Source organism: Xiphophorus maculatus, chromosome 22 (genome assembly GCF_002775205.1).
Source record: "Xiphophorus maculatus strain JP 163 A chromosome 22, X_maculatus-5.0-male, whole genome shotgun sequence".
In the NCBI taxonomy this organism is placed as follows: Eukaryota; Metazoa; Chordata; class Actinopteri; order Cyprinodontiformes; family Poeciliidae; genus Xiphophorus; species Xiphophorus maculatus.
In genome coordinates, this window is record NC_036464.1 from 14,660,338 (window position 1) to 14,685,113 (window position 24,776).

The window sequence follows — 24,776 nt, forward strand, 5'->3', positions numbered from 1 at the left end:
GTTTTGTTCGTGTGACAGGATGACGGCGCCCCACCTGGCAGATGGCTGCCTCGTTCTCATCCAGGTTTTCCCGGAGCTGTTGGAGCTCCTGGTCTCGCTCCCTCAGTTTCTCTTCCAGCTCCTTCACCACCACTTCGTATCCCTCCACAGGTGGTGGCGAGTGCCCACAGGACCCGCTGTCGGAGAGGGGCTGCCCGCGCCCGCTCAACGACCCCGAGCCTGTGCTTTTGCTGAAGGAGGAGCGTCCGCTGTCCGAATTGCTGTGACCGTGGCCGCCACTTCCTCCTGAAGTGTTGCGAACCAGAGCCGACACCGGCTCCACCGAGCCCCCGGAACCAGACCCCGAGCTGGATCCCTCGCTGGGAGCCAAACTGTAGCCTGTGCTGCTGTGGGTGGGGAGGCTGGAGAGGGAGTTTCTCCCAGAGTCGGACATGGAGCAGGACTGGATGCTGCGAGCGTTACGGCCTCCGCACAAATTGGTTTTCCCCTCAGAGCTGGAGCTGGAGCTGCCAACGTTGCTGTTTGTGCTGCTCGTGCTGTTGGGGGCGACGAGGGGCAACAGGAGGTTTAGGCTGGCTTGGCTCTCAGACAGACTGCTGCCTCCTGGCCGTGGAGACAGGTACTGCACCGAGTGACGGTTCTTGGGGACGACAGGTTTGAAAGCCGTGGGACGAATCAAGACTTTCTCCATGTTCTGAAAGGGAAGAAAATAAAACAATTGATCATTTTTGACTTACAAAAAGCTCATCTGTTCTACTATACTTATGCATATTTATTACTTATGCAAAAACAAGTTAGCCCCATCTATTCTTGTTCTGCTACTTAAGAATGATTCCATATTACATTTTAGAAAATCTAGATGAAATAAATAGCACTACACAACACAAACATAAAAGTTGTAGCAATAATGTAATATGGAAAATTTTAATGAATATACTTCTATAGGCACTGCTATTAGGCTATTTCAAATGAGGTGACTGATATTCTGACCTGTACCACTGTCAGAATAGACTGCACTAATACTGATAATCTTAACAAACGAGTAAATAAATAGATGGAGTAAGAAGAGAGGACATTTGATTAAAGGTCAAAGGAATAAGAGAGTGAAAACTGGAGGTGAAGGTCCAGTAGAGATGACACAGAAAGCTTCTTCTGTTCTGTAAGCATTTTTAATGATGTTCCTTAAGGTTCATTAGATACGTCGATAGAAGTAAGTGATTTCTGTCACTGATCATAAAGCGTCTGCAAGGTGAGTCAACTGATCCATCCGAGTTGGTCTGGCTCAATGGATTGATGGAAATGAGCTAATTAAATAACCTCAGACTTTCTTATGAATAGAATCTAAAGATAGGCGAAAGCAGATTGAAAAAAACATTAAGTGTCCGATCACGTAATCCCGAGCTGTAACTGAAGACAACGTTGTCCTTTAAAAAGGACAGAGGTCTCAGTCCTTACAGTACAGAGAGGGATTTAGTATCATGCTGATAGTCAAATAAAGATTTCTGGTTCAGTAATCGGTCACTTTGCATATAATCACTTTGCTTCAAATGCTTCTGGACAAAAATAAAAACATCTCAACATCCCATTGCAGTGTTCCTCTTAGTTACAGTCAAAGATGTTTTGACATGCGGTAGATCAAAACGGTCATAACCAAGAACAAATACTGAAATAAATGTGTCAATAGATTAATTGAAGTGAATGAAACAAAATCAAGAAATTACAGTTTTCCACTTAAAGAAAAAATAAATTATTGCTTTTTCCTCAGCGATGTGCATGGTGGAATCATTGTTGGAAAATATGACTACTAAAGCAAGCTCTTAATCAGAAATCAGCATTAAGAAAGTATTTCACTGATTGTGTTTTTTGATGGAAGCTGGACGGCTTTTAATCCAAAATGTAAAACACTGGCCAAACTCAAATTCAAAACAGAACAGAGATTTGTTAAAACAAAATTTTAAGATTGACAAAACATATATTCTTGTTTGAAAACATACACATAAATACACACAGAAAATGTATAATTATTTTTATAGACAGGGAAATGAGAAGACTGTTATATTTAAATGCATCAAACCTGAACTAAAAAATATCTTCAGAGAAAAAAAAACCCATTCTTTAAATTTTTCTGCTCCTTTTCCATAAAGGTACAACTAAAACATCTGACAACAATCATATAATTTACTACTACTAAAAATAATAACCACATAATTAATAATAATATATTTATTGTGAAATGTGGCAACATTTTGACATTTTCATTTTTAGCTAATAATTTTGTCTTGGTATACCTAGTTATTTACTTCTTTAATTGTCAATAAACCCTTTCAGTTCTCTTCTTGTTTATGTATGTGTTATGTTGTAAAAATTATATTTCTTTAAAAATTTATGTATTTATTGTATTTATTCTTGATTTCTCTATATTAAACTCGGACATAGGCACGGGGTACGGTAATAATGACAATACAGTATTCTAATAGATCAAGAAATTCCTGGTTCCGTAGTTAAACATGACCTAATAACCATTAGCCATTATTATTATAGCAGTGCTGTTTCTACAAGGGTTATTTTCTGTAAAAAAAGAAGTATTTTTAATATAATCTGACATATTTTAAGTCTGGTTGGTGTTCATCACTCTGAAAATGCTGTAAATTTCTATCTCAAGAGTTTGGATTCCACAACATCACAGGTGGAGTCTATGTGTGTATGAATGGAGGAAATTTAAGACCATCATTGGTCCCTCTATCTTTTGATAGACCATCAAAGATATCCTCTGACATTATGTTTCGTATTCTGCAAAGTCTGAAAAATGATGATATTGATAGCAGGTCTCCAAGAACACTGTCTGTCAGCAGTCTAATAAAGATCAAGTGGAAACATCAGAAATCTGCAGATAAATCAAAAGTGGAGTTTTTTTAAATGAGAAGAGAAAAACAACAACAACAAAAAAACTTATTTTGAAGCACAGTGCAATATTATAGTTTTAAGGCTGGTTACCAAATACATTCATTCAGTTTAATTTGTTGTTGAAACTTTCTTTCAACAGATAAAAACAAAACTAAAAACTGTTTGACCTTTGTTGAATAGAAATATTTCATCATCTCCTCACCTTCTCTAGCTGTCCAGACACTGGGACGAGTTTGGGAGGAGGCCCACCGATGTTGCCGTTCACAGTCCCGTTGTCCTTTAGGTCCTCCAGGTCGCTGCAGGGACTGGCGACGGTCAGCACCAGGTTGTCGTTCCAGTCTCCAACAACCACCTCTTCGCTTACATATCCAAAGTTTGCATTGGTTCCACCTCCAGCTGCTCCAGCAGCCATTCCACCCCCACTTGCACCGGCAGAGTTTCCAGGTCGCGGCTGCTTTTTGGTGGGCAGTGGCGGAGGGAGAACCTGGGCCTGAGGCTGTGTGTGGTTGCTGTTGACCAGCAGCTGCTCCAGGGAGCTCCCACTGCGGAGGGTTTTGTCCTGCAGCCGGAAGCAGCTGGTGGCCGGCGTGGAGCGACGTGGTTTGTTGGTGAATTCGCTGCCTGCCCTGCAGTGCCTCTCTTGATATGTCCTGCCTGATATGAGACTGCTGACTGAACCCATGGCTGTGTCGGAGCTGCAGGCCCCACAAGGACCGGAGCAGAGGTCCGAGGGGGAGTGGGGTGATAGTGGCCGGCACTGGTGGAGGTCAAGACCTGGATTGGGATGGTCACTCACAGGAAGTGCCTGGACCAGAGCCATGGCAGCCTGACCGCATCAGACAAACAGCACACTAATGAGAGAGAAGAAACAAAGATATTACAGTCACATGCTTTAAGTAGAAGAAAACTAACCCTGAGACATGTTTTATAACAGGACTGTATTTGCGTAAATAGGTCATCTTAAGGCTTTATTTAGAATAATTTCTGTTTCAATGGCATCAAAGCCAGTATGAGCTTTGATGCTCATACTGGCTTAGATTACTAAAGGAGTTAGAATTTGGCCCCAATGAGCACAACCTTTTTCTGATCATCCTGCAAAACAGCCGACAAAAACAATACAACTGATCGAGTCATACACGGAAACGATTGTGAGTTCGGAGCCAGAAAAATATGAGGAGGAATGAAATCCATGCTGAATGGCAATATTCCAAGGGATGGAGTGAACTGTCAGCATCTTACTGATAAATTGAGAACTTTTCCATTGATTTTCATTTAGATATTAATCGAATTGACAAACCTGCAAGAATTTGTATGCAGGGCCACTAAAATGGCAAGGTAAATAAAGTTTGTGTCTAAGAAAGTTCCTGAGAGGACTACTTTTAATTTGAATGAACATTCCTAGAACTAGTTAGAGGAAGAAAACTGAGATTTTCTTTATAAATTGTTTAAACAGCAATTCTTCAATTTACAACCTCTATATAATCACTTGAGCAACAACAAAATGTTAGAGTTTCTATTTTAAAATATCTTCTGCCCTTAAATAAAGACTTTTACAAGTCTTTATTCAAGGGCAAAGTAGGCTTAATGATGATCCTAATTTTACATTCAAAAGTTTACATTTGTTCTCAGTACTTCTATATTTGGTAAGTATTTATAGGTATATGACAAAAATTAAAACCTCTCTTCTTTGGCCCTTTATGTTTTGACATTTGCAAAACCGAAACTCTTAAATTTAAGTGTTACTGAATGCAATTTATATTAAATGCATCCTACTGAATGCATTTATTCTAAATGCAATCAGTAGGATGTTATGTATGAGTTAACATCCTAAGTTATGTTAAAGGAAACTATATTATATCTGGTTCATTAAGGCTACAAGAAAGGGTGAAGCATTTAGTAAATAACAGGAAAGCAAAATGGAGTAGAGCAAAGTTGCCATACAATGTCATACCTGATTTTCTCAACAGAGATACTGTTTTTGAAATGCCATCCACACTAACAATGCTAACTGCACATTAAAGATGCTAAAGTGCAGTTCATGTGTTTGGAAACACGGATCAGGGACAGGGGTGAATCACAATACCACCATCAGCTTTGATTTTTCTAAAAGTCCTCATCTATAACTGTAAGCACTCATCTAAATTTACTGAGTTTTGAATTTCAGTCACTTTTCTTTCTTACAGTTACACTGCTCACCCATCAAAACAACTTTGAAGAAACCAACAATAGCCTCAGTGAAACTATTTTTAGGAACAGGAACATGAGCAGATAATATAAATACAAAGAGCTGCAGCAGGCTGAGCCCTCCATTTGAAGACTCTATTTCATCAGTGTTTGTTGCCCTGGAGGACTGGAAGGACACACATCTTCAAGACCGCTGAACTAAGATTTTCTTACAAGCAGACAAGTAAAATTAAAGTTAGTAAATAACTGCTGTGACAAAAGTTACATTTTAGGGGCACTGATGCTAGATTTCAAAAATAAAGACGGCACCACATATATCTCAACATATTTTCTAAATCTAACCATAGTGTTGCACAAAAGATGTAGTTATTTATATGACGATTTTGCATTTGCCACCAATGGCAAATAAAACTTTAAAAAGAAAGATTTCACTGGTTCTGTAGCCCACACGGGTTTGTGGTGCACAGATATTTAAAACTTTTAAGACCTTTAAGAAATCTGACTAATGAATAGTGCAGATCATCCACTAAGAGGATTAAAAAAAATACATAGGCTATGAACTTTTACCTTTGGTAATGCCTTAACAATACAACTGTGACATATCCATTTCCCACATCTAAAAATAACAGATTAATGCTGTATGGTAACATTTTTCATAAAAAGCCATTGAACCTTTTACCCAAAGACTGTCACATCAGATAAACACATCCTGGATGCTACATAAAAACATCTAAATGTTGTGGTGAGTGGAAATCCAAATAATCTGTAATAAAAAAAAATACTATGTTGGGGAAGTAATCTGTAAATAAACACTCAGTTGGTTTCTGCCATTCCACTCAACACTCACTAAACTCTAAAGAGATGACTTCAAATGCAGGAAGTGGGGGGATGGTAAAGGGAGGACACTGATTCTGTGAGTCCACATGAGTCAAGGAGATAAAGATATTCGTGGTATGTGATCACCCTCAATGCCAAAATAGTCGGAGCTCACAACCTCCTGTTACCTTTTATGCAGCCGCTGCCTCCTCCTCGCCCTCCTTCTCCACTTCAAGCCCTGACAAGCACCTCTTGGCCAAGGAAAATAGAATTAACAACCCTCTGCAACCATCAACCATGCCCCCCCCTAAGCTGTTACCCTGTGACCTCCTGATGAGTTGCAGGGAACTGGTTTGATTTCATCCTTCCCAACCTCGTGACCTCCACTGGAGGGAATATTGTTCTGGCTACTACGGCAACAAATCTCAAAGGCTAATATCCCCCTCTCAGTTCCTCACTGGGCTGTTTCTTTAGGTTAGTGAAGCACCCCCCCCCCCCCCATCTTTCTTTGTTGATACATTCCTCTGAGAAAGTGAAAATACTTTATGTTCCCATCACTTGTTCCTCAGTGGATGCATCTTCTTCTCCAGACAACAGCACAAGATGGGAAGAGGGAAAAACAAGCTTTAATCACCACTAAATATAGAGAAAATTTCCACTTCCTGAACATTTTTCTGACACTGAAGCATTTAAAAATAAACTGTTTTGCCTACACCTAGCAGGGGTCAACACAGGGAACTTAAATCTAAATTCATAAAATGTATAACCTAATGCATTGCATTTTCTGACAGATTAAAATTAGAATTGCACTAGATCATATTGTGCTTGAATTTATCCTTCACATCAACTGGGCCAGAATAATAAGTTTCCAGGTAGCTTTCTAACAAGATGCAGAAGGAGGTCCTGCGACAGGGAGGAAATAATCCTGTTATGATAAGTCTGTTAAAAATGCCAAAAGAGGAAGCGTATTATTCCCCTGCAGTGGATTCCCCCATTTGCAATCACACGCAACCTCTGAGCTGTAGTGGAGACTCTGCTGTGCTCTGGACAGAGTTGGAGACGTGAGAATGGAGAGAAAAATGAAAAAATGAAAAATTTTAGAGGTGATGAAACAAAGGCAAGTGGAAAGCGGGTGACTGATGGAAAGGTTGAGGGGATTTTGTAAGAACAGGTAGTCCGGAGAGAGGCCACAAGTGCTTGGAGAAATCAGGCATTTGTAATCCTGTTTGAGAACCTTAAGACAGTAAATGTGGACAGAAACACCATCTGTTGTTCTAATTCCTCAATATGAGAAAATGTTACGTCAGTTTCAGGAGTAATTTTGCTATTTAAGTCTTTTTTCCTCATTTATTCCCCTTCTAGTTCCTTTAACCAGAAGAAAAAAATATTAATTGTGGTTTCAAGAATTATATAATAAAGGCAGAGGCCTTCATGTGAATGGGTCTTATTAGATTTCAATAATGAATCAGCAAGCAGAGCAGGGATCACACATAATAGTGATTTCAAAGTTTGATGCTTTTCCAAATTGCTTTTTAAAATATAAAGGGTTCATAACAAATTTACTGTCATTGTTGCAGAGGCTTTAAAGATGGAAAATGCAAAAACCACAGTTTGTGATGAAAAAATAAAATATGGAAAAAAGCTTGGACATACAGATTTATTTCCCTTCTTCTCTTCTTTTTCCATTTTCATCCAGAGCTGGAAAATACTGAAATTTGTTCACATACGAGTGAACAATTAACCTATGCAAGTTAATAAGTACTGGAAAGTATTTGCTCAGAGGAGAGAAAATGTGTTTTATTGATGAGAACACCTGGCAGAGACCTACAGCCTGCCTGAACTAACTGTTCAGGTTCTCAAAGGTTTGTAGCATTTTTCTGAGATCTTCAGTTTATCTTGTTTACAGTTTAATTAGTTACTCTCAGCTGCCTTTATTAGTAAATTCTGTTTTGGCAAATCTAGCATACAAAGTTGGGTGCATCATAAGGGACACGTATACTTAAAATATGTGAAACGATTCAATGGTTCACTAACTGCAATAAATTTTACAGGTTTTTAAACATGCCAAGATTTGAATCGTGAAATAAGAAACAGTAGGAAATCATCTCATTGTATAGAGAAAAAAATATCTGATGGTTGTAAATGACATTTAATCGGGGGAAAAATTTGCGATGTTTTCTGCTTATTACATTTTTTTATTGCTTAATCTACATCTGGTGCAGTGATGCTTTAGGTCACTTTCCAATGAAGATGAATGCCTAAATACATGTGAAGATCATCTTCAGAGAAGTTCAATCAATGGCAAAGGTGATATTTTTCTTAAGTCATATTTTAGGAGTTTCCCACTTCCTTCCTACACTTAACTTCCCTTTCTACTTTCCTGTTTACTTCGTCATGTATCCTCTCTTCCACATTTCCTGAGATGGATTAATACTCTACTCCGCTCCTGCCACTCTCCTTTAGTTTTTCAACCCCTTTTTCATTCAGCATCCTGTCTTCTTAGCCCTATGTGACTAGATTTCCATCTGCCTATACCTGAACTGTGACACACTGCCACTGAAGTAACTATGAAGTTAGGAAAAAAAATACTTGTTAGTACAGCATCAGAAATCCTTGAACCATAAAAAAGAATGTAATTGGATAAGTTCACAGCTATTTGGCTACCTGGTCATTACACAGTTTTTTGGGGAGGAACAGCGCCTTAAAAATAAAATTAAAGTCTATAAAGTCATTTATGTTTAGTGAAGAGGTTGTTTTATATCAGCAGAATTTCTGATTGACTTTTACTAATATAGATCAACACAAAAAAAGGTTTAATTGTGAGAGTTGAGCCCAGCAAAACCTATGCAGTAAAGGTAAGCTGGAATAACGCTTGGCATCTGCAAACAAAGAAGAATCCACAATAGAAGCTTGGCAGCAGGACACAGAAAGGTGATGTGTCCACACCCTGTTTATTCTCCCATTTATTTGTGACACATCTACTCACAAAATCTCCAACATCAAATTTAAGACAAAAGAGAGCCACACTGCATTGAGAAAACCAGCTCCACTGAAAAAGCTGAGCTCTTTTAAAGTTTTGCCAAAGGGCCTGAGGTTATATTGTGCCTCCATTCCAACACAATGACTGTCTCTGGTCGCTCATTCTCACCTACCCCCACACGGGACAGCTTTAAGGTCGCACTACGTTTGTGTAACCAATCACATCACAGCCCTCTTCACCTAAACCAGGCACATATTGTGAATGATAGCATTGTTGACATTGTAACTTTGAACCAAAAAGTGTTTGTGCCCTGACTACTACAGAACTATGAATTTATAAAAGCAGCTTTTTTTTGTTGTGAAACAAATGAGCTTTCTACAAAGAAGTTTATACAGAGGTATTTGGCAGCAGGTCCTCTTTTTTTAGTTTTTTTTTCTCTTCCATCTCTTCTTTTACAACCAACTTGCTGTTGCTGCAGACTCAAGGCTTTCCCTTTGTTTGGAAGCGTTGTCATGGTTCTGAAGGCCCACGATTTTTATGTACAGGGTGAAATGAGATAGCGAGACATGAAGAATGGAAAAAGGAAGGAAGGAAAAGTGGGAGTGAATAGGTGAATGAATGTGTTTTGTGTAATAGCAGACAGGTTGGTTCCCTAACATCTCAAAGCATCTGGCTTCAATCGGGACGTGAGAATGGATCGACTCGAATCTGTTTCTCCTTTACACACATCCCAAGCAGATAAAAAGGATCTAAAAGTAAACTCCTGAATAAAAAGGAAGATATACACAAAAACTCTGGTATGTGACCAGAGAGATGCATCAGTCTTCAGTTGATCATCTACATTTTTTGCACAGCTCTTGGGAAACTATTTTTTTGAGCTGAAGAACTATCAGCCTTTCTGATGATACTGGCATTTTCATAAGTTCAAATGGCTATATTAACTAGTAACAATGTGCTTAAAATATTCTAATTTAATTCTGTATATTTATAAACTTATAGTTCACAACAATTGTGTCATGACATTCATAAGAGAAACTGATGTAATTTATGTAGAGAAAGGTCTAATCAAATCAATCCAATCATACAGACAGATTAAAATCTCATTAAATAAAGTCAAGTTTGAGTCAAGTTATGATCTGCACTGATACTGAATGAAAATACCTGGCTTATGGTCTCCACTTTAATTAAACACAAAGGCGATCTGTTGGGTCAAACACCTTTGGGTCTTTTATCTAAACTTTCTGCAGTTGCTATTGTCTGTGACTTTGCACTAAGGGCAGAAATCAGCATCAAGCAACAAAATTTACAGCCCACTTCCCCACTCAAACCAAACAAGGTCTTGAGTTCGCAGACCAGTTCCTTTCTTTCCCTTTAAACTCATTCATTCAAACATTTTGCAGTGCCAAGCGGTCATACAGAAACAAGAAGGGATCATTCCTAAATTATTCCCACGAAGTTGGGATCATGAATTTGTCCAAAATGTCTTGGTACACTAAACCATTAAGGGTGGCTATCTCTGGAAATAAGCTCAACACCTGAGAAAAAGCACAATACCATCCCCTCTGCACCAAACTATACATCTGCCAAGACTTGAACATTGGATTCCCAGTCACAGACACATAGTTCATCACTCCAGAAAACATGACACCGCTACTAAAGAGTCCAATGATGGTGTGCTTTCCACCACTACATCCATTCAAACCTGATGATATAAAGCTTGGATAAAGCTGCAAGGTCACAGACACCCATCTCTTGAAGCTCTCTACACCCTGTTCTACAGATAATCTGTCGGTCTCATGGAGCTTGAAGGTCTTATTGACTCTGCAAAATATTGCTGACTTCAGGGCACAATGCGCATCAACATCCATTGATCCAGCTCTGTGATTTTAAGTGGCTTATCACCTTTTGGCTGAGTCACTGTCATTTCTAAATGCTCACACCTTCTTATGAAACCACTGACAGAACATTGAGGAATATTTAGTAGTGAGAAAATTCTACCAATGATTTTAATTATTGTGCAAGTGGGATCCTATCAATGTACCATGGTGAAATTTACTGGACCTCTGAGAGCGACCCATTCTCTCACAAATGTTTGTTCAAGGACCCCACATGTCTGGGTGGTGAAATTTATCCACCTGTGGGCGTTGAAATGCTTATAATACAATATATATATATATTTAAATGGGTGAGAAATACTATTGACCAAAGCTGTTTGTGCGGCACTGGTTTAATGAAGCACAAACAGCCTAAAGTGCAAAATACAATTTATTAGTGTAGTAGCTATCTTGAATAATGGTCCAACTCATCTTACAAATCACAACATATCTATATCAGAAGATGTGATGTGATTTGTGATGTAAGTAAATGAAATTGTTTTTATGATTAATATGTCATCAACATTTTTTAAAAGATATCCGTTTCACCTTGGACGTTTCTGATCAAAAAGACTTGTCGCTAATCAGCATTTTGTCCTGCACAGTAATTCATTCATCCATCCATCCATTTTCTAACACCCTTGTGCCTACTGCGGTCGGGAGGGGTGCTGGTGCCTATCTCCAGCGAACGTTTCGGGCGAGAGGCAGGGTACACCCTGAACAGGTCGCCTGCACAGTAATTTATGAACATATTTCAATTGGTACCAAAAATATGCGTGAAAATATATCAGTCTCCTTTCTGTGGTTCCAATATCAGCTGGCAGTGGACGGAACTGATGATGCAGCTATGGGAAAAAGAGAACCATGGCTGACATTCCTGTTCTGCTCCAATTGTTGAATTTTCCAGGAGGCTTTCCAGCCAAATTATCCAGCAGTGGTCAGTGGTCGAAACCACGGACAGTGGAAATACCAAGAATGCCAGTGGCATAGAAACAGATCAGTGTGGCCAATGGCTACTGTTTGCAAGGATCATTTTGATTTAGCACACAAATAGGGGTGAAGTTATGATTATTTATCAGAGTAAATGTGGTCCCAGCATGGGGTTTGTTGGAGTAAATCCCAGCACTAAAGCAGTTCTAAATTCTCATTGTCCTAAAAGAGGAGAGAAGAATACAGTTTTCCCTCTTAAGCTTTCCTTCCTCCCCCCAAATGGCTCAGTGAATAAAGGAAGGCTATTGTTTCAGATTAGCAGAGGCCAGAGCAGAGAGAAAGGATCTGCTTTCCTGAAACTGAAAGCAACCACTTTTTTGATTAACATAATCAGGCAAAATGAAGAGGTAGCACTGATTTTTGAAAGTGAGAATGCTGATTTATTTGACTACAAGATTTGAAATAAAGTTGGAACAACATTTTACCAAAGCCACTTCAGGTCCAACTTGAAATCACTTATCGGAGTTGAATCAGAAAGCACACAATGCTGCAGACGCACACCAAAGTGCTGCTAAGTACAGAAAGGCAAATGACTTCCACAGCAGCTATTACATAAGCAGCAAGACCACACCACAACTGTGCCAGCCTGGATGTATAATTCACATCCACTCCTCAGAGAAAATAACTGACATTGCAAAGTTGCACATGTGCAGATGTATTCAGACATACTGTCCGTGTGCTGCAAGCTTGGGAAAGATGGCGTGAAGGCACATTGGCACAGAAAATACCCATTCAGCAAACTGAACCAGACCAACTTCTAATCCTCTGACGACTCAATCTTCCAGTGTTTCTGTCGCACATGATCAGTGCTTCTTATGCGCCTCAAATAAACGTTTTGCATAAACTGTGAGCTGAGTTCAGGGGAAATACTGGAAAACAAAGGACCTGAAAGCAGGTTCATTTTATTTGATTCCTTATAATTAGTGTGAAGACGCATTGCTTGTAATGTCACTGGAGACACTTAAACAAAATATTACAGTGTCACTGAAAATATGTTCTGTGTAAACGGGGCATCAGATTGACAAGTCTTTCCCGATCAGAAAGTCCCATTTTTTTGTCTTTTTTCTAATCAGTGAAAGCACCATACCTACGCCCTAATAGGCTTAGGTATTTACTAAACAAAGTAGTTGGAGTATTCCTCATTCAGTAAATGTCTACACTGTCAACTATTTTCAGTATCAGTGAAGTTTTAAAACTGAAGTCAGAGGAAGCACAAAATCTGTACAAAGGTGTTTAAAAAGGAAACTGTTTTATGACATGTTGAGACATTGTTCCGGCTGCAAACAGCAAGAGAGCAAGACTACCAGATCCGGTTCCAGATCCAAAAAAAACATTTAAAAGTGAAAGTTGTTCATGTGGGAATATATTACATATATAAGCAGCTATTTTATTACAAGCTTTATAATGTACAACATGTCAAAACAAATCTGCATTTTATTTAGGCTGCATGAAAGCGAGAGAAAGCAAAACTTTTAGCAAATAACAGGAAGGCTGAAGAGACTACAGCAAAAGTTTTTTTTTTTTTATCTTATTGAACCTTTCAACCTCAGTATGTTAGGTTATTCTCCAGAGATTATATATGGGGTCTGTTTTAGCAATGCTAGCCAGTCTAACCACATAAATTCCCAATAAAAGTTACTAAAGACTTTATGTCTAAGTTAGTAACTCCCTAGACTTCATAATGTCTATGGAATAAATATTCCATAAACATTATGGAATGTCTACTCCATAATACTTTTTATTTAGTTCTAAAATTATATTTCTCATTCAGACATTGCCTCTGATACCAACCTGAGTAATTATTCATTGCTCACAGCATAAAGTCTGGACAGAAATATTTCAGATGCTGTTCCTTTAGCTTCTTACATTACAACTCTTAAACAAATGTTAAAATAGTCGAAAAAATTGGGTCACATTTTTCACAATAAACTGTTAACAAAACGCTGGATGCAAAATGGAGTGAGCAATGTAAACCTCATCCTGACCATAGTGCACGTTAAGGAGTATTGACCAAAAGGAGCGAGAAAGTCAAACAATTTGACATCATTTCTCATTTTAAGCTACATGCTTAGCAAAGTAGCATGTGCACACAGGATGCAAACACAGCAAACATGAGTCAACACGTCTGGAAAAGGTTGTAACCTTACCTCATTTCTCCTGTTAAGAGGAGATGAGGTAAGCCATGATCCACGTCCCCACTCTTACTCCCCTTCACTTCACGCCTCATACTTGATCTTCATGTCAACTTTCAAACATTTATAGAGTAAAACGTCACTACTGCAATCTGTGCCAAAATCCAGTCTGGGTAATTAAACCCCTCCCTTGCTTTCTCTTGAATGAAACTTTCAGCAGTCACTACAGAGATAGATACCAAAAAAAGCTCCTGTCTATAAACATCTGCTGACGCATCACTTTCAGGTCAGAGTAAACCTGATGAGAAACCAGAGTGTGTAGCCACCAAGCTTATACCAAGACTTGTAATTAAGAACGGAGGGAAAACATGAGAAACAGCAGCAGCCACTGTCTTCCGCTGCTTTGTCAACATCAGAAAGATAAAAGTTACCTTTTAAACATGAATTTTATGGGTCACAACTTAAGAGATAAAGCTTAGCTGTGTGTTTGATCCCCGGTGTATAGCATTTCTCTCTCCTTTATCTCCAGAGTGAGTCTAGAGTGGTTTCCCCCTCCTTCAGGCCAACTGTCCCATGAGAAGAACAGCTTTTGCTAAAGGCTGAAAATTCAAATCAGCACCCCAACTTCTTTGAAAACACAACTTACAGAGGACCAGGGTAACAGCATCTGGGCCAACACACCAAAAATTTATGATCCACCTGGATAAATTCAGACTGTGAGTTCTCTGTTCCCAAGTCATCCATCTTTCCATTTTTAGATTACACAGAGCAGCTAACTTCAAAAGAAAAGCTGAATATGAAGCATCCCGCTACTTTAAAACTTTAACTTCAACTATTTTAGGAGTCATCACAAATTAAAAAAAAAAATCTAGTCCACTCTGTGCAACTAGAACTGCTGAGCAACGTTTCTTTCTGTTACTCATCCCATTAATGTAGTTTCCACATCACCTTCCCTGAATGTAAAGTTCTCCCTCAAGCAACTGTGCAAGCCAAGCTAAACAGGAACACAGGGGACTAAAGGTTTGGAGAAAAAAAAACAAAAAAACTCATGTACCCATATGTAGATAAATGCAACAATACACACCCCAGTGAGAGTCCTGCATTGCTGCTGCTGATCTTTGTTTTTTTTCTCTGCTTGAAATAAAGGAAAAGTAAAAATATCTGTGTCAGCTGAGATTCCTCTCCTCAACGTCCTTTTCTTCTCGTTGTTCTGTATCCTGACTTGTCACCACAACATTCCAGTTTTCTTCTGATGCAACAATCCAGGACTTCATATCCTGACACGAGGACTTTCGAATGGAAGCCTCCTTATCCTCCAGTACTCTCTCGTCTCACTCCACTCCAGTGTCCCTCTTCTCAGCTTTCCTTCCCTGCTGTCTGCCGTAGCACCGCCTCTGCCTCCTCCTCCACCTCGTTTTTCCCTCCCCTCTCCCACTTTTGTTTGCCAGCCCCTGAGCCTCTAGTTTGACTCGTAACACACACACACACAAGTTACTCTCCTCCCCCTTCTGTTCGCAGCCTGAGACTCATCCACCCCTTCTCCTTCACACATAATCTCCACATCAACACAATTCTGCATTAGATTTAACAATTTTGGGAGCATTCTCCCGTTTGTCTTCTTCACCGTAAACGCACAGCAGCCCGAAGGCATCAGGGGAACACCTCGCCCAACCCCACTACTGTGGTGTTTCAGCATCATCTCCCCTTTGGCTCTATAACAGTGCAGTAATACCCAGCTGTGTAATTACCAAACAACACAGACTACATCAAGAGCTGCAGCCTCTGCATACGGAGCAGGGGGGCGGGTCGGTTGACTCAGATGGGGGTAAATTGCATAACACTTTCCTGCACGTCTTAGTAGTTTTACTCTCGTCATGGTCTCTTGAGCTCATGGAGGAAAAAACGGCGCGTTGTTCAGCAGGTACTAGGAGAGAAGTGGAAAGTCAAACCAGCATGAGCTGAATTGTATTTTTCAGGGTGATGGCAGTGTCAGGTGATGAAGGGGAGATAAAAGAGAGGTACCAGAGTGCATCAAGGTAACAAAGAAATGCCTCTCCAGTTCAGATTTTTGCAGCTGAAAGTCAAAGCATACCCTACAGCCTCAGCATCACAGTTTTAACCGGTTACATAAAAAAGGTGAAGCTGAGGTTCACAAAAAGTCTGGTGTTCATTTGTATTCAGCCCCCCTGAGCTGATACTGTGCAAAACGGAAGCATCTTGCTGCAAGGAGTTTGGGGTATGTCTCCAGCAGCTTAGCTCATGCAGAGACTGAAATTGTACCAATTTGGTCTTTACAAATTGTTCAAGTATGGTTCGTTTGGAAGGGAGAAAGAAAAAATAATCAGGGAAAAAGTTACGTCTGGACTTTGACTATTCCATTCTAAAATGTGCTTGGATCTCAATGACTCTACTGTATCACTGCCTGTATGTTTGGGGTTGCTAGAAGGAGAATGTCCATTCCTGTCTCAAGTCTTTGACTGTTTCTATCAGGTTTTCTTCCATGATTGTCAGTACTTCAGTATTTAGCTACATTCATCTTCCAACATCTCTAAAAGTATCCCCACATTATACTGCCACCTCCACATTTTATTGGAAAGACGGACTATTCAGCTTGAAATCCAGATTTATGATTCCACCACACAATGTTTGGCACATAGCCTCAAAATAACCAGAGTATATTTTACAGGATTGAGACAATCTGCAAACACAATCTTCTTGTAACTTTCGCTTTCTGACCACGGTTCTATAAAGGCCAGATTTTTGTTGTTTTTATGCCGTTAATATATTTTTACACCGAAGTTGTGAGTCTCTACAGCTCCTCCTACCATGATATTCATTGCTGTTTCTCTAACGGCTCGTTAGTGTTGGTGGACGCTCATGTCTTGGGAGTTTTGTAATTGTGCCATCCACTTTCAAATAATGGGCTGAAGAGTTCTCAATGAGATATCTAATACTTACTGCTTATCTTGCACTTATAGATTTTTTGGAATAGTGAATGTAAACATTAAAAAGAACAGCATACAGCTAACTGAGCTGTTACTCCCTACTGATCAAAAAGCAAACCACACTGATAATCGAATCTATTTACTTGAACACTGACAGCTAGGGTGTGATTTCAATCTTTGTTCCCACATCTGATCTGAGCTAAATAAATAAAATGAAAAGTTATTGTCCAGAGGACAAAGGATGTAAGAGGAGAGATGAGATGAAGAGGCAGTGATAAGAGAAATGAGATAAGCCTTCTCTAAAACTTAAATAATGTAAAGACATACTTTGAGGGGTTTAGGGAACCCCTCTCTAATTAAAAGAAATTACGTTTCAAAATTAACTGACTAAAAACACATTTATCTAACTCACTGCCCTGTGAGTCACACAATATCAACAGTTTGTGGTATACTGTTTTACGCTGCCATGGAGAACCAGTAGGAAGAGTGAGAAATCCTTTTTATTCTCTTTTCCTGGAACTTCCCTCTGAGTCCCATGCTGCTATAGAAAGAGAAAAAAAAGTCCACTTTTGCATTCTGACTTGGCACTTTACTGCCATTAACACAGGCCAACTCTTCTCCGGGCTGAAAATACAACACCAGAAAGCTTTTGAGTCTTTTATATACGCGTGTGACGCTATGTGAGTCAGCACAAGCTTCCATTTCAGCCTCTGAACAGGTAATAATAACCCACAAGCTGAGTGCATCAGTGCAGAACAACACATTAAACCCTCAAGAGTCAGAAATAAACCTCAACTGCTTTCAACATTGTGATTTACTAGGTTAATTTCCCCTTGCAATTGTTCACATCTGTGCACATGACCTGAAAATTTCATAGTAACTGTTACACTGCAAAACGGTAAATTGCCAAGTTCTACTATTTGGGTTTTTATCTGTTTTTTTTTTGTGTTACATTTGTTTTTCAGGGGTTAATGTGCATTATATAGGGCTGCGGAAAAATAAGCCTTATAATAACATCACTGGGTCATACACAATTTGACAACAAAATTCAGAGGGAAGTGGGACAGGAAGCAGACTGATATATTATATTAATATGCAACAGTGCATTTCTGTCAGTTTGTCATGTCACGTAACATAATTGAGGCTACACCAGCAGAAAAATGTATTCATGAGTGATAAATATGCACGGAAATCAAATAAATTAAAACTTCAAAATTGAGTATAAATAGATCATAGCAGTTAAAGTTTTGATTATCCTCATCATGACTTGTTTCAGCCACTGCATTCATAAGTGCAGATCTTCAGCTTTCATAATATTCTGGCTAAAGCATTACAGGTTAGAGCTGTTAAAAATATGTCCTTTGTCTGAATTCATTTCTTAAACAAAAAGTCTAGAATTAAACAAAATTCACTTTGGATTCTGTGAAAAGATGTTTGCCCAGAAATGTATTTGCAAAAACCAACAAATCATCACTTTTGATTAGTCATCAGTCAATACAAATCAACTTCAAAATCAGAATTTCTAACATTTTTTTTTTTTTGGAAGTTCAGATTTTATTTAATTTTATTTATGTTATTAATTTTATTTATTTAATTAAATTAAAATTATTTTCAGAGTGCAAAGCAACATTGGCTTTAGCATCAAGAATTTTGAAAAAATGCACATCGGATTTGAGAGTTAAGATCATTTAGAGTCCATCCAACCAGACAGATAATATGGCGATATCCAAAATGTCAATGCAGGACTCTAGACATATAATATCCAATATTGTATCTAAGCAGCCCTTTGTGACTACAAAATTGCACTCACTGGTATTACAATATCTGCAATTGACTATAATGTGCAGCTCTAAGGAACACCCTGAATAAATATGTTTCAAAGCATGAATCACTGACTGGCCCCTACAAAAACACTTCAGCATTTAAAAAGTGACTTTCCAGAAGACCTTCCCTTCCAACAGAGCAGTGCGAAATATGGAGAACAATTTAATGAAGGAAGGGGACAGCTGGACTGGGATTGAGCTGGACAGAAGGAAAGCAGAAGGGCAGAGGACACAGAAGATCTGTAATGGATAGTCTGAAACGGAGAGAGAGTCAGACAGCTGGTGCAGCTGTGATGACCATACAGTGAACACCTAGCAAATCTTCCAAACACTGCCCATAATTAGAAGCTCAGTGCAGTGATCTCTACAGTACATTTTACTAACTACCAAAGTTTATAAATAAGCAGAAAAATGGATTAGTTGCAGAGACAAACATTCAGTAACATACCTATTTGTGAAACACCCGATTGTCATATGAAGCAACGTGGACTCTGGTACAAACTTCTGACCTCTTAAACTCCTCATTCTCCCTTTACCTCTGTGTCATTCACACCAACTGCTTTCCATTCCCAAATCACATCCTAAACCAGACTCTTCCCAAAGGGCAGGACCCCCAATTCCTGAAATATGTCTGCATCTGTGCAGGAACATAATACAAGTCACTCTAAAGTTATGCTGCTTTAAAGTTGGTCAGCATCAAGTCAGTCCATTGATCACAGCCCTCATCTCCCTAAAAGACAAGAGGAAAAGAACAAAACCTAAAAGGGGAGGGAGAAACTCAGACAAGAAACGAGAGTGGTAGGAGGAGAGGGGGGTGTTTGACTCAGCAAATACTGAAGGTCAACGTCATCAGAGAAGGGCTTTGTCTGCAGAAGGGTATTTATTTCTTCAGTGTGGTTATTTACCTCAGTGTGTTGCCCAGCGTGCTCCTCCTGGAGGTCTGGGGGAGACAGGATGGCAGGGAGCTCTCATTCCAGGGCCTCACTCAGCTCTGCAACTCTTTCAATTTGGCCTAAATTAAAAACACACAAAGCATCATTGTTGGAGAGCTGCTTCCAAATAAAACCAATTCTGTAACATTTTCATTATCATCCAGATTGAACACAAGAGGCTCATTGTTGGGTGAAAATGAGTCGAGCTTTTGGCGCTAACAGAGAAGAAAGTAAAAGTAGCTGAAAGGCTTGGAAGTACATTGTGGTAATTTTCATTCAGAAACGGAAAATAAACGAACACAGGCTACAAGTCATAGCACAAAGGTAACACAAAAGTCTTTTTAACCGACTTTGTAAAACTTTCCAAAAACAAGAACCAGTCAAAAATACATGAAAAGAAGCCACTGAGTGAAATATTTTTAATTAATTACAGAAGTGTTTTTGTGGTTTTATGAGCTGGCTGAACTGAAAAATTAAAACAATATATTACAATCTATAAAACTTGCAATAAACATCTCTATGGTGTGCAGACATTGGACAAGAAGTGCTGTGAGGCACCAAGATTCGATGTGCTATCAGAACTCAACTTTTTTCTACTATGAATGTAAATCTTCAGTGTCTTCCTTCCCCCAACTATATCTCCTTTCAGTTGGCCAATGAGGTAATTGGGCAGCTTGTTACTCCCTGACAATTGATATAATATTGATTCTTGCTCTCTAGTTGCTGTTGCAGGGGTCATTTGTGCCACATTGCCTCACTGCCAAGCTGTGCTTCACAGCTGCTTGTATACTGTATGGCTTGGATGCAGCTGCTTAATTACAAAAAAGAAAGAAAAAAAAACTTAGCATGAAGCTCTCTACGGATTGTTCTTGAGCTAATCTGAAGAATGCATGAGATGCGGAGGTGTGTAGCCAAAGACTGTGAAAAAGGTTGGCAACCTCTGCACACTATCAGCCTCAACTTCTGCTGAACCTGCTCTGTGACTTTAAATGTCAAGAGATTCTGTCGTTCCCAATCACTTCCACTTTGTTATAATACCATTAGGCGTGCACTGACGATTGCAGTTTTCTAGCCAGTCATTGATCACTGATTAAAAAAAAAATAGTGACTTGCTGATTTTTATTTTGCCCTATACCATATAATTTGTCTGAAATGTCACTAAATATACAATGTCACAAAGTTGGCAACAGTGGGACTGACTATTAACGGTGCACGTGCCGATGCAAAGCAAAGGGGACTTTGGCTAATACAAAAGGTTTGAACCTTTTGTATTTGTACATAAATTCAGTAGATATAATCGGTTTCTTCCCTAAATACCACAAGCACTGGGAAATATTTAGTAGTCAGTAAGTTTCAGCAAATAGACTAAATAAATTATTTCTTCCTTACTTGACTTTTTTATTTTATTGTGAATTGTGTTCTGGTCTTTTTCCGTTTAAAGTCCTGCTATCAATATATCTGTCATGCTATCCGTCATGCTATCAATATACACTGCCTGGCCAAAAAAAAGTCGCCACCAAAAAATTGTCACACTCTCTAATATTTTGTTGGACCGCCTTTAGCTTTGATTACAGCCTGCATTCGCTGTGGCATTGTTTCAATAAGCTTCTGCAGTGTCACAAGATTTATTTCCATCCAGTGTTGCATTAATCTTTCACCAAGATCTTGTATTGATGATGGGAGAGTCTGACCACTGCACAAAGCCTTCTCCAGCACATCCCAAAGATTCTCAATGGGGTTAAGGTCTGGACTCTGTGGTGGCCAATCCATGTGTGAAAAAGATGTCTCATGCTCCCTGAACCACTCTTTCACAATGTGAGCCCGATGAATCCTGGCATTGTCATCTTGGAATATGCCCGTTCCATTTGGGAAGACAAAATCCATTGATGGAATAACCTGGTCATTCAGTATATTCAGGTAGTCAGCTGACCTCATTCTTTGGGCACACAATGTTGCTGAACCTAGACCTGACCAACTTCAGCAACCCCAGATCATAGCACTGCCCCCACAGGCTTGTACAGTAGGCACTAGGCATGATGGGTGCATCACTTCACCTGCCTCTCTTCTTACCCTGATGCACCCATCACTCTGGAACAGGGTAAATCTGGACTCATCAGACCACATGACCCTCTTCCATTCCTCCAGAGTCCAATCTTTATGCTCCCTAGCAAACTGAAGCCTTTTTTTCTGGTTAGCCTTACTGATTAGAGATTTTCTTACGGCTACACAGCTGTTCAATCCCAACCCCTTGAGTTCCCTTCGCATTGTGCGTGTGGAAATGCTTTTGCGTTCACAATTAAACATACTCCTGAGTTCTGCTGTTGTTTTTCTTCGATTTGATTTGACCAAACGTTTAAGTAATCGCCGATCACAATCATTCAGGATTTTTTTCCAACCACATTTCTTCCTGGAAGACGATGGTTCCCCACCATCCTTTCAGTTTTTAATGATGCGTTGGACAGTTCTTAACCCAATTCTAGTAGTTTCTGCAATCTCCTTAGATGTTTTCTCTGCTTGATGCATGATAATGATTTGACCCTTCTTAAACAGACTAACGTCTTTTCCACGACCACAGGATGTGTCTTTTGCCATGGTTGTTTAAGAAATGAGGAGTTACTCATTGCATCAGCTGGGGTTAAATAACTTGTTGCCAGCTGAAAGATAATCGCCTATGCAGTACTTATCCAATAGGAGGCTTGTACCCATTTGCTTAGTTAAATCTAGGTGGCGACATTTGTTTTTGGCCAGGCAGTGCATTTCACTGGAGGCAACTACATATTAAAGCAAAAATAAGATCTGAGCGATTAGATGATTGTCTCAGTCCAGATTTGATACAGACATGATGCATCGACATTATTTTGAAACATGATCCACCAGGAGTTGGAGGAGGGAAGTGGGGGCATTAATCCTGGTGGGGCAAGTCTGTCCAGAGGGACTCGGGTCTCATCGTGGGCCAAATTTGTAACATAACAGATATGTGACCCTCTTTAAGTTTCACTAATATAAGCAATGTGGACAGTAATCCTGATGATGCTAATGCACACAATAACAATGTCCTTAAAGGTTATTTAGAAGTACAAACAAATATGGAGAGGTACAGTATATGTGCACAGTCTTTGACTCAGATTTATCTTTTAATTCTTTTTAATATTGATAAAATCCTGTAAGGGCATGAAATATGTGAGGATTTACAGTCTTTCCTGTTATACAGGCACACACGCACGCACGCACGCACGCACGCACGCACGCACGCACACACACACACACTACCTTCATTTCTAATCTACTACTCAGAAGATGGGATCTCACTTTCCATGATGGATGGATGCAACCCTATGGGAGCAGATTAGATTGAGATTATAATCCATTAAAACTCTGTGTGGATAGAATACACCCCGGCTGCAGCATATGTCCTCACGGTTGGGATGACCCTTTATGTCGAGGAGATGAGACAATGATTCAGAAGTGCTGCTCCCACAGGATAATGTAACCAAGGAGGTCATTAAAGACTCTGCTGAATTTCTGGCTTAATGGACTCAATTTGTAAATCAGACAGAATCTTACTTACAGTTTTTGGGGGAATAGCTCCAAAGTGTTTTCCTGTGCTGAAAAGCTGCAACTCTGATGAGGAACAACACCAATAAATATCACATACTAAAAAAGTGTTGTTTAATCTGTACCAGCCCTTTCCCTCGGGCTTAATATATTTATTTGTAAAGACATTGTCCCTTTGTCTAATGATATGGATAGTAATAGTATTTGCATACTAAATGGTGAAAAATGTTTACGACAAAAATTCCCCAGTAGCCGGAGCAATACAAGAGTCTGTTAATATCTACACAGATATTTATCAAAAAACAGCAATGTTTTTTTTAAACTCTGTGGTGTAAGCATTTAGATTAGATATATGAATAACATATATAATATTTTATTACAATATATGGTGTCTCTTCCAATGCTGCAATGAAGTAAATATTATTTATACTATTTAATATTTATATACCAGTTTACAGAAGAAAAATTCACAAAGTGCTCGACAAGCATGTAAAAATACATGATAACATTAGTATTAATTTAATTAAAGCATAGTTAAAAATACAAAAACAAATGTAACAATACAGATCAATTATTTGCCATTGCATATTTTTTATATTTTGATAGATTGATTGATTGATTGATTGATTGACTGATCGATTTAACAGCCCCGTGATCCACATAGACATAAAACCAAAGACACACGATACAAAACAACAAAAGATTTATGAACAAATCAGCTATTATCTGACAATATTGGAAATATGTAATTGCCAATTTTGCCTGAACAATAAATATATTTCTATAATAACAGGTGTATCAAGGTGTTTTTGCTTATTTTTATAGCTAAATAACACATGAAAAGTTGATTAAAAATCGTTACAGTTGAATTTAATCAGTGGAAATCTAGCAGCTTTCCCACATTTACTTTCCCAGTAACTGAACCCTCATGTTAAGACTTTGCCAGATATGTTTGTTGCCGCTATCATTTTCAAAATAATAATAAAAAAGGAGAGAGCTGTTTTGTTGCAGTAATGTGTCCTGCGTGATGGTTGGCCCACTTTCCTGCTTGCTTTCCTTGTGCAAGCACACAAACTTAAAACATAATTTGCCGCTTCAATTTCTGGCTTTTATTCAGCTGGGATTTGGCGGCAGACAACATCAGAGCCACGAAAAGCCGAGTGGAGCAGTGACAAACTGCAGCCTTTCCTCTGATCCTCTGAGAGGAAGGAAAATAGAGAGAGAGAGAGAGAGAGTTGGCTCCGCTGCAGAAAACAAGGTTTAATCACTGACCTCTACACTTACAACAGAAGACAAATAGCCATGATTAATGAGCAGCATTCATCTTACAGGTTAAGAAAAGAACAATGTGAACTGTGTTTGCCCGTGCTGCTCTGATGGATCTGCCTGCTGCATGTTTAAACTTCTGTCCTGTTAGCTTTCTCCTCACCTCTGATGTAGAAAGTCCTGTCAGTGCAGATCTAATATTTCTTCACTAGAGGGCAGTCTGTCTAAACCTGCTCACCATCCTCTGACTCATCTGATACGTTGACCTTATAGAAATATCTGGTCAGATAATGCAAAGTACTGTCTATGAGATATCAAGGGCTTGGCATTCGTTGTCCAGCTATCCATCCAGGATTATATTTGTGGAACAAAGAG

At 39.1% G+C, this 24,776-nt stretch overlaps 1 protein-coding gene across 1 annotated transcript in view; it reads right to left on the minus strand.

Annotated features, from left to right (window-relative positions):
• The window catches only part of LOC102232974 (leucine zipper putative tumor suppressor 2 homolog), a 44,630-nt gene that overhangs the window by 6,996 nt on the left and 12,858 nt on the right, over positions 1-24,776 (minus strand). The window contains exons 2-4 of the mRNA XM_023327601.1: positions 19,554-19,660; positions 3,107-3,755; positions 35-694 (exon numbers count right to left, since the gene is read on the minus strand). Of these exons, the coding sequence (XP_023183369.1) occupies positions 35-694; positions 3,107-3,724 (1,278 nt within the window). The 5' untranslated portion in view covers positions 3,725-3,755; positions 19,554-19,660. The remainder of the gene's footprint in view (positions 1-34; positions 695-3,106; positions 3,756-19,553; positions 19,661-24,776) is intronic.